Genomic DNA, 10,113 nt, shown 5'->3' with positions numbered 1-10,113 from the left:
ATTGGGTGGAAGGCGGGCCCTTGGGGCCATCGAGAGTTCCCATTGGTCTGAGGAGGCTTGGCGTCAGTATTGTGGGTCGGAAGTGGCTGGGCAGGGGTTGGGAGTGTTGAATTTGGAAATTGGAGGGGACACTGGTGGACGGTCAGTCTTGGGAACGGGCAGAGGCAGAGATGGCTATCCAGAGTGGGGGTCCGTGGAGGCCGAGAGTGAGGAGTCCTAAAAGTCTCAGAGGCGGGAGACTGTGGGTTCAGGAGGGGAAGGTTGAGAGGAGCCAGGCTCGGGGCTTGATGTCCAAGGGTGCTGGGGTGAAGGGGCGCTCGGGAGGGGAAATCCGAGCGAATGTAGCGTTGGGGGAAGGATCTGAGGCGGCTGGGAGTGGGCATGTCTGAGGAGGCTCCGATCGGGGGCTCCAGGGTGCTCAGAATGGTGGATCTGAAAGGACTTGAGGCTGGAGGAGGGGTCGACGGGGGCTTTGAGAGTTGACAGAGCCGAGCTCAGGATCGCAGGATTGAAGGGGGCTCTCAGGGTGCTTGGAGGGGTCTGGGACGCAGCCCCAGGAGGCTCCCTGTGTGGGATCCGAGGATATTCTCTGAGAGGGTTGAGAGAGCAAATGTGCAAATGAGCAAATGAGTGTTCATTGTGTAGAGCGATTGTGTGGCTTCTGGGATGCTGAGGACTCAAGTTTTAGAGGCAAGTGAATTGCATAAGAGGGCTGTGGTCCATGATGGGCAGAAGGCTGGATCATGGCCTAAGGGCGGGAGGCATAGTGCCTTCAGTGTGCCCTCCCCTCCCCCACAGGACTGGGTGCAAGGACTTGGAGTCGATGGAGGAGCAGGACGCCAGGGTCCCGGCCCTAGAACCATTCAGGGTGGAGCAGGTTGTCAGGCCTGGGGATGCAGAGGGTGGAGGTGGGGTGGGATAGGGAGGCTGATTCCTGGATTCCAGGTCTGGGATTGCCCCCCCCCCCCCAATCCATTCTTAACCTTACAATCCACTCCCATCCCCACCCTCACCCTGGAATGGACATTGGTCCTTTGACTTCAGATCCTGGCCTGTCTGAGGACGTCCTGAGCCTCTCTCCTGAGGGAGAGGTTGCTCAGTGATGATGGGTAGGTTGAAGGGCCACACCTTCAGGGCTATCTCTCCATCCTAGGCACCACCTATAATCTACTATGTGCCTGACTTCATCTCCAAGGAAGAGGAGGAGTACTTGCTTCGACAGGTGACCCCAAAACCCTTTGGTCTGTTTGCCCCTTCTTCCCATACCTCTACGCAACCCACAGCCCCAGCATGAGAACCCCCAGGGTTCCAGGGAAGACTGGCAGGAAGGAGAGTGACACACAGCGCCTGTACTCCCATCCTTCCTGTTTCTTTCTCAAGATTTGCTACGACCTATCCAAAATAGCTCTTTCTAGAGGTTTAGGGGAAGCCAAGCTGGTTCTTGGAAGGGAGGTGGTGGTTGTCTTGTGCGCTGTGTTTGTTGAAACTCTCTGTTGTGAGATATCCTAGCCCATCCTCCACACTGAGGATGCTGTTGAGATTAGATTCCTTGTGTCGAAATAGCACAGTGCAACCCCATAGTCTCAGAAGGAAGGGAAGTTTCAGCGTTCATTCTCCCCGTGCTGAGATAGCTCAGTCCTGCTGTCTTTGAGTAAAGGAAGCTGTACAGATAGGTTGAGATAGCCCAGGTCACATTCCTGAGATTGAGGAATGAAGAATTTAGTGGTCAGATTTCTGTGCTGAGATAGCCAAGGAGTCGAAGCGTTAGAGTAACTCCTCCTCCATGTGCTAAGAAACGTCAGCATTGACCCAAAGTCTTAGGAACAGTGTTACCAGACACAGGCCACCTATGCTGAGCTAGCCTGGTGGTACTCTGTTCTTTTCCTTTTTTTTTTTTTTTTTTTTTTGACAGGCAGAGTGTGGACAGTGAGAGAGAGAGACAGAGAGAAAGGTCTTCCTTTGCCGTTGGTTCACCCCCCAATGGCCGCTGCGGCTGGCATGCTGCGGCCAGCGCACCGCGCTGATCCGAAGCCAGGAGCCAGGTGCTTCTCCTGGTCTCCCATGTGGGTGCAGGGCCCAAGCACTTGGGCCATCCTCCACTGCACTCCCTGGCCACAGCAGAGAGCTGGACAGGAAGAGGGGCAACCGGGACAGAATCCGGCGCCCCGACCGGGACTAGAACCTGGTGTACCGGCACCGCAGGCGGAGGGAGGATTAGCCTTGAGCTATGGCGGCGCCGGCCTCTTTTCCTTTTTTTTAAAGATTTATTTATGTATTTCAAAGTCAGACGTACACAGAAAGAGGAAGAGAACAGAGAGAGAGAGAGAGAGAGAGAGAGAGAGAGAGAGAGAGATCTTCCGTCCCATCCTGCTGGTTCACTCCCCACGTTGCTGTAATGACCAGGGCGGGGCCAGGCTGAAGTCAGGAGTCAGAAGCTTTTTCTGGCTCTCCCCTGTGGATGCAGGAGCCCCAGCACGTGGGCCATCTTCTGCTTCCGCAGGCACATTAGCAGGGAGCTGGATTGGAAGTGGAACAGCCTGGACTGGAACCAGCACTCAGGTGGGATGCCAGCATCTCAGGTGGCAGCCCAACCTGCTGTACCCTGCTGCTGGCCCCGGAACACATACTGATGTGCTGAGAGATAAGATAGCCCATTCAAGTCTCTGTGTTCTTGGGGGAAAGTTGACATATTTTAGGAAGCTTGGGCTGAAATAGCCCAGTCCAACTGTGTAACCATGAGGGGTGAGGAGATTATCAGCTAGAGTAAGGACTTCTTGGACTGAGATAGCTGTTCTGGCCCCATTGGGATCTTGGCAGTGGAAGATTTTCAAAGTCCTTTCTTTGCTGTGCCGAGATGGCCCAGTTACCACACCTCCTCCCCCAGGCAAAAGGAACAAGGAGCTTCCAGACCTCATACTGTAGCCCAGGAATTGGGAAATCAGAGCGCAGACTTTGCTGGGCCGGAAGGACCCAGCCACAAGCTCTGGGGAGTCAGACTGCAGTTCCTTGATCCCTGTAGACACGTGGGCTTTCTGGCCAAAGGCCTCCCCAGGAAAGAAGGGAAGTAAAGTCCTGTGAATGATCCCACAGGCACTGAGAAGACCCATTTCCACCCCAGGTAAAGACTCTGTGTTGGCCTGGGTGGGAGAATCATGGAAGGATGGTCCAGGAATGGAGTGACCCCTTCTCCCACCTCCTAGGTTTTCAATGCCCCCAAGCCAAAGTGGACCCAGCTCTCTGGGAGGAAGCTACAGAACTGGGGTGAGTGTCCTTGGCTGGGAAATGGGTGACTCTGGATTGTAGGCTAGGGCAGGGGGTTCAGGCTGGATCATCTCAAGGTATTGGGGTGGGAGCTGTCTGTGATGGTTCATGGGGTCCCAAGGGCCGGGGGTGAGGTTCTGAGGGCTCAGTAGGGGTCCCAAGAGGTTAAGGATTTCCTGATGAGTTGGGAGTATCTCAGAGTGTCCATTGTTCTTAGAAGGGTCCACTGGTGATCTCCAAAGGGGCAGGGATCCTTGGAGGGGTCAGGGTGCTTCCAACCACTGGATACCCTCAGTGAGGGCTCCAGGTGCCAGGCCTCTTTGGTTGGATTCCCTTAGGACCGCATTGCACTCCCTAGGTGGGCTCCCCCATCCCCGGGGGATGGTCCCTGAGCGTCTGCCCCCATGGCTCCAGCGCTACGTGGACAAAGTGTCTGACCTCAGCCTTTTTGGGGGGCTCCCAGCTAACCATGTCCTCGTGAACCAGTATCTGCCTGGGGAGGGCATTATGGTAACCACACGCCCTCCTCCTGACCCCCGCAGTAACGACCTCCCCCCAGGCCCCTGAGCCATCATGGAGCAGGGCACCGTGTGTACTCACCCTCATGCTCATCAAGCAGCGATTCCCCAGCCACGCATTCACCTCCCAGGGGTCAGTTTGGGTGGCCCAGAGGGTGTGGGGGGTGTGAACTCCCGCCCTGCCCAGCCCTGGCACCCACTCCCCAGCCCCATGAGGATGGACCGCTATACTACCCGACCGTCAGCACCATCAGCCTGGGCTCCCACACCGTGTTGGACTTCTATGAGCCGCGGCGCCTGGAGGACGATGACCCTACAGAACAGGTGGGCTCTCCGAGGCTGTCCCAGGGGCTTCGGGGCACCCTCCCAGCATCTTCCCTTGTCCTTTCATGGGGCGTGCCCCTCATCACAGACACCCAGCGCATCTGCTTGCAGGGTACCCTAAACTCTGTGATAGCTACAGATACCCCAGTGCCCCTACCTGACACCCTACACACATGCTGAGTGTCCCATATATCCCACCAGGCTCCAGCAGACACTGATATCCTTGAAACCCCTCAGTGTCATTCACTCATGGGTGCCCCAGCACCCTTCCAGTCGTCCTGACTCTGCCCACTGCACAGGGCACCCCAGTACTGACATCTTGTCACTCCAGCAATGCAGTCTGCGGGATAGGACACCCCAGATTCTCCTTGGCCCCGTGAAACATCATGACTGACTGCTCAGGCCCCACTCCCAGATATCCTGGCAATACCTTCTCTGACCTCCGAGGGATGCCTTTCTGACAGCCCCACGCTCACAGAAACTCCCCGGAAACCCTGCCGTGGCTGTCCCTGGGGCTTCCTCTTTAGCCCTGCGTGCTCCTGGATCCTGTGACACCCACTCTGCTACACCACTGTCCTCTGACCCTGATGTCCACGACTGTGCCCGCCTCTTCCTGGTGTTGGCCACGCCCTCAGCCCTGGGTTTTCTGGGTACTGCTGATCCCCCTGTCCCAGCCTGCACCCCTTGGAGACCCCAGTTGCTGCTCCTGTGAGATGCCTGCTGACCTTTTGATGCCCCCCAAAGCAGCCTGGTTCCCGTCCCCTCCCGAGGGACTGGCCTCTGCATTCTCTGGAGTTTTACTCCTGAATCACCAAAAAGCCTCCCTCTGAGAGGCGTGCTTGTTCCGCAGCCTTTGTCCCTGGGGACTAGCTAACCCTTTCCCCTGACACCTCTCACCCATGCCCTGCCCTGGATAGCCACTGACCATCAACCTGCCCTGCAGCCCCGGCCCACGCCCCGTCCCATCACTTCGCTGCTGCTGGAACCCTGCAGCCTGCTGGTGCTCCGTGGCACCGCCTACACACGCCTGCTCCACGGCATCGAAGCCACCCGTGTAGACGTGCTCGAGGCCACCTCCCTGCCATGCAATGCTGCCGCCTGCCCATCAGCATTGCCCGGAGCCCGCCTGGACCGTGGCACCCGCGTCTCGCTGACCATCCGCCGCGTGCCCCGTGTGCTGCGCACCGGCCTCCTGCTCAGCAAGTGACCGCCATGCCCCAGGGCCCGCTGGGATTTGTGGCCTCTGGCCCCCTCTGACCTGCCGTACTCCTGTGACCTTGGAACTCCGGGGCAGAGTTGGCACCCTGGGTTATTTCTGTTGGAGGAACCACGGAAGATTCCATTCCAAATAAATGAAACATATCTTTCCTTGAGTTTTTAGATTGTACTGGGGGCAGGGGGCGTGGTGGCAGTTGCTTCCCCAGGTGCACTGCATCTGGGACCTTGAATGGATGGGGCAGGCCCTGGAGGTCGGATGGATGGGTCACCAATTGCAACAGATCCTGTGGCTCTTGAGGGGCTGGGTGTGTGGGGAATGATATCTGGAGCCCGGCATTATATCGGGCTGGGGTGGCATGGTTTGGGAAGGTATAGCTACTGGTCCCTTTAGGAAGGAAGGAGTTAAGTGGCTGTGCTGTCACCTGAGCCGAGCATCGAATTACCTGAGCCCAGGTTCCTCTTGGAAGGGGTGGAGCCAGGCCTGCCCTTGGGCTTTTGGGGCCCCTCAAGGTAAAGCCTGGGTGTGTCCAGTGGAGATCTGGACAACACCCTGGCTAGGGAAAAGGCTTTTACTGGGTGGCCTCATGGACTCTCTGTCCCTAGACCCCTAGCTATGGCACTGTCCCCACCTCTGGGCCCTAGGCCCCCCTCAGAGGCCCACACACCTCTGCCTGGAAAACCGGACATTGCTGGATGCACCGGCTGCCCTGCTTCAGGAATGGAGATGATCAGGTTGGAACTGGGGGTTTTTAACTTGGCCCCAAGAGGGTGGCAGCAGTGGCAGGGGCCATGCAAGGGTGGGAGGTTCTAAGGCTCTGATCACCTGGAGATCTGGGAGCAGAGCTGGGGATGGAGGGAGGGTGGTGTGGGAAACGAGGCACCGAACTCACTCGGGGACCTGTCAATGCCTGCCACTTCCCAGGTCAGAGCAGAAACTGGGGCTGGACTCCTTGGATGCTCCTGAGCACTTGCGGGGTGGGCAGAGGGGCACTGAGCCCACTGCTGGCCCCCCAAGGTTGTCAATGCCCTCTTCCCATGAGGACTCAGCTGAAGACAAACACCATGAGGTGAGCTGAGGTGGCACAGACCCCTTGGGCCAGCCCCTACCTTCTCTCTGTCTCTCAGAGTCTGGTCTCCCTGCTGTGGGTGAAGTAATGGTTCTGGAAGGTGTTGGGAATGGGGGGGGGGGTGCACCCTGGAAGCCATCCTTTCCCAATCAGCACAGAAGCAGTTCAATATTTCACCACTGGGCCTGGCGCAACCCCACTCCTCCTGGAGGTACCCAGCTCTACCACCTCCTCCCCAGGCACCACATAACCAGCTTTCCAGGAGCCTTGGAAACCTGAGACCTTGAATTCAGTGTCTCCAGGCCTGGAACCGCTAAGCAGGCCCCAGGTGCAGAGCCAGAGATGGACTCTGCTGCAGGGAAGCATCTAGAAGGCGGGGCCTGCAGGAGAGGCGAGGCCAGGGGAAGGAGGAGGATGTCTTCATTGGCTGTTGGCCTGATTGGCCCCCCTGTGTTTTCCAGCACCCCGTCTCTGGCTTGGAGGTACTGGAGGCTGAGCAGGACAGCCTGCATCTTTGCCTGTTGGGGCTGGGCCTCCGGCTGCAGGACCTGGAGCGAGGCCTGGGGCCCTGGACACTGGCCCAGAGCATGACTGTCCGGCTGCAGGTGGGTGGTGAGAGGCCAGGATATTGGGGAGGTAGGCAGGGCCCCAGGCATGGGTGCTTGCTTTCTGCTCCCCCTGGGGTGGGAAACGAGTTTATTACATGCTCCAGGTTTCTGGATAGGAAAAGGGGGAGGTGCTAAATGCAGGTTCTGGGTCTCTGGTGTTCCTGGTGTATGTGGGGGGTGGCGTCCATGTGTATGTTCCCAGGCCCTACAAGCAGACCTGCGAGGAGCAGCCGAGCGTGTGGATGCACTGCTGGCATTTGGTGAGGGGCTGGCACAGCGGAGTGAACCCAGGGCCTGGGCATCCCTGGAGCAGATCCTGAGGGCCCTTGGAGCCCACCGAGATACCATCTTCCGACGCCTCTGGCAGCTGCAGACACAGCTGGTCAGCTACAGCCTGGTATGGCCCACCCTGGTGGTCTCTGGCCCCAACCCCAATCTCCCAACTCTGGTGACCCCTGTTCTCTGACCCAGGTGTTCGAGGAGGCCAACATGCCAGATCAGGACTTGGAAGCCAAGGGAGACTCAGACGGGCCAGGATCTGGTGGGGTCTGGGGACCCTGGGCACCCAGTAGCCTCCTCACTCCTGCAGAGTTGGAGTGGGACCCGGCGGGGGACGTTGGGGGCCTGGGGCCCTTGAGGCAAAGGACAACTTGGACTCCAGGGGCTCCCTGCGAGCTGTGTGGCCACAGGGGGCCCCAGGGCAGGGGACAAGGCTTTGAGGTAAGAGCAATCCCCAGGGCTGGGACTGCGGCAAAGCAGGTAAAGCCACCTGGGACACTGGTATCCCAAGAGGCGCCAGCTCAAGTCTTGGCATTCAGCTTCTGATTCAGCTCCTTGCTATTGTGCATGGGAAAGCAGTAGAAGATGGCCCAAGTGCTTAGACCCCTGCTCCCATGTGGGAGTCCTGGAAGAATCTCCTGGCTTTGGCCTGGTCCAGCCCTAACCATTGTGGCCATTTGGGAGTGAAACAGCAGATGGAAGATCTCTCTCTGTTTCTCTCTCTCTCTCTCCCTAACTCTGCTTTTTCAAGTCTCTTGGAGTCCCTCCCTCCATGTGGTTCTCTTTGTCCCTGTCTCTCCCTCTGTCTCACCCTTTGCCTCTCTCCTGTCTTTCTCTGACGACCTCTCTAACCCCATTTCCTCCTACCCTGCCCCTTACTGCACTGCAGCTGCACTGGCCCCCTGGCCCCACTCCTCTAGTCTCTCCTCAAATGTCACCCACTTAGGGAGACCTGCTCTGGCCTGCAAACATTAGCTGTCATTATCTTCTTGCTCTTTGTCCTAACAGCACTGCTTGTAGCCTGACCTTATCCATTTATTTATTCCTTATTGTGTCTGTCTGCTGCCAGAATACAAGCGCCATGGAGGCCAGGAGTTTGCCTGACTTGCCATCCCCATGGTATCGCTCGTTCCTAGCATGTAACAGGCACTCATTAAATATTTGTTGAATGAATGAAGAATGTTTCTCCTCTCTCGGTTTCTTTGGCTCTGCCTCCTCTCCATCTTTCCCACGAGATCTCGCTGTTCCCCCAGAATCGCAGCTCTCTGACACCCCTCCCCCGATCATGGTCCTTCTCCAGCCACAATTCTCTGTGTGGCTGCTTCTCCAAGAACCGCCTACCCCTCCCTCACCACAGGACATGCTCACGTCGGGTCTCAGCCACCAGAAACACGTGCCAGGTCACCGAAGACGTTCCTTGCTCCAGAAGCCTCAGGTGAGCTGGTCCTCAGCCAGGTGCAGCATTTGGGAATCTCGATGGCAAGTGACAGGAACCCAACCCGCTTTGGAAAAGTCCAGGCACTGCTGAATGCAGGACCTCATTTGCTGCCAGGGCAACTCCCCCTGTTGGGCTCTTTGCCGCACAATGGCTGCTCCAGCTGCTACCCGTTCAATTCCCACTGGCACCAGCCCAAGCCCTGGGGCTGACTCCCAGCTGCCTGGTTTGGGTCAACATCTGTGCCCTGAACCAACCAGAGCGCTCTGATTGGCCAGGCCTGGGTCACATGCCCAACCACGGGCGTTAAGGGAGTCTGAGAATGGGGAGACATGGCTCCCCTTCCCCTGCTGAGAAACTGGGGGAGGGGGATGAGGGATAGGCCCGAACAGACAGCCACTCTACTTGGAGGTATTGCAAGGCCATGGGGGGTCCTGGGGTGCCAGGAAAGGAGGGAAGATAAGACGAGACCCGGGGGTCTGTGGTAGCCCACGTAAGTGTCACTTCCACCCATCCTGCTGCTGGCTGCTGTCTGCCCTCAGGACAAGAAGAGGCAAGCAGCTCCCCGTCTGCTGGAAGTGGATTCTGGGTGAGGTGCTTGAAAGAGGGGTCCCGGGTGTGGGAGGCCGGGTTCATAGTGGCTGCTCACCCACGTAGTTAACACTGCGTTTCCTTTCCTAGAGTGCCGGCTCCTACACCCAGGCGGCCTCCGATCTTCCTCCTTCTCCTCATCCTCTTCCTGCTCCTGGTGGGTGCCACATTGTTCCTGCCCACGTCAGGAGGCCCCTGCTGCTCTCACGCTCGACTGGCCAGGACACCCTACCTGGTGCTAGACTATGTCAATGGTCCCCCGCCAATCTGAGTGCACAGCCCGGACACGAGTAATAAACAGTCACCATCCAAGCAAGTGTGACGATGTTGGGTGCTTGAGTCCCCGGAGTGTGGCACGCAGCCCCGATATGTCGGACAGTCCTGCCACAGACCCCCGTGTCTGGAGCACAGAACACTGCACTGCATTGACCCATCTTGAGTTGGGTTCTCCTCGATCCTGACACAAGAGGATTCAAGCCTCAGTCATGTACTTGGTGGGTGGTACTTGGAACAGTGGCAGGGGAATGAGGGACTGGGTGAGTTAAGGGGGCTGCTGCTCTGGGTCCCTGGGGTGCCATCCCACTGGGGATGTCTGGCAGCTGTGTGGCACACACTCGAAGTCGTTCCATGGAGAAATCGTGGCACTGATGGATCAGTGTCCATCTCTCCTTGCTGACGACACCTCCGCACTTCCACCTGTCCCAGCTATGAAGGCCCCTCCCTCAGGCAAAGAAGCACAGGTGTTCCCCACAGCAAGCTAGAGGCAGGTATGGCAGGGTGCAGGCCATACGGGTGACCTCCCCAGCCCCTGG

General features: G+C 57.9%; 2 protein-coding genes across 13 annotated transcripts; both read left to right on the top strand.

Moving 5' to 3' along the window:
- The first annotated feature begins 51 nt into the window (after nt 1-51).
- Nucleotides 52-5,471, top strand: ALKBH6 (alkB homolog 6). Of its 10 annotated transcripts, none has more exons than XM_070062482.1 (8): nt 68-189; nt 799-877; nt 1,154-1,222; nt 2,885-3,118; nt 3,201-3,261; nt 3,620-3,771; nt 3,987-4,103; nt 5,047-5,471. In XM_070062482.1, exons 6-8 carry the CDS (start codon nt 3,643-3,645, stop codon nt 5,308-5,310), a joined length of 510 nt encoding a protein of 169 aa, XP_069918583.1. In that variant the 5' UTR covers nt 68-189; nt 799-877; nt 1,154-1,222; nt 2,885-3,118; nt 3,201-3,261; nt 3,620-3,642; the 3' UTR covers nt 5,311-5,471. The 10 variants fall into 10 exon arrangements, with proteins under 10 accessions (XP_008247775.2, XP_069918583.1, XP_017193654.2 ...); XM_070062483.1 differs by having other exon boundaries at nt 86-141; XM_070062480.1 differs by lacking the exon at nt 2,885-3,118 and adding an exon at nt 646-690 and having other exon boundaries at nt 101-141.
- A 318-nt stretch (nt 5,472-5,789) lies between these two features.
- SYNE4 (spectrin repeat containing nuclear envelope family member 4) lies at nt 5,790-9,614 on the top strand. 3 transcript variants are annotated; one of them, XM_017338163.3, is made up of 8 exons: nt 5,790-6,053; nt 6,244-6,388; nt 6,850-6,993; nt 7,199-7,378; nt 7,468-7,716; nt 8,633-8,710; nt 9,253-9,299; nt 9,392-9,614. In XM_017338163.3, the coding sequence occupies exons 1-8, from the start codon at nt 5,935-5,937 to the stop codon at nt 9,570-9,572; spliced, it is 1,143 nt and encodes a 380-aa protein (XP_017193652.2). In that variant the 5' UTR covers nt 5,790-5,934; the 3' UTR covers nt 9,573-9,614. The 3 variants fall into 3 exon arrangements, with proteins under 3 accessions (XP_017193652.2, XP_008247777.3, XP_008247778.3); XM_008249555.4 differs by having other exon boundaries at nt 7,199-7,393; XM_008249556.4 differs by having other exon boundaries at nt 7,199-7,393; nt 9,253-9,304.
- Nucleotides 9,615-10,113: the final 499 nt, after the last annotated feature.

This window comes from Oryctolagus cuniculus, chromosome 18 (genome assembly GCF_964237555.1).
Source record: "Oryctolagus cuniculus chromosome 18, mOryCun1.1, whole genome shotgun sequence".
Taxonomy (NCBI): domain Eukaryota; kingdom Metazoa; phylum Chordata; class Mammalia; order Lagomorpha; family Leporidae; genus Oryctolagus; species Oryctolagus cuniculus.
Note: the sequence above shows the minus strand (reverse complement) of the source record. Positions and strands in the feature narration are given on the sequence as shown.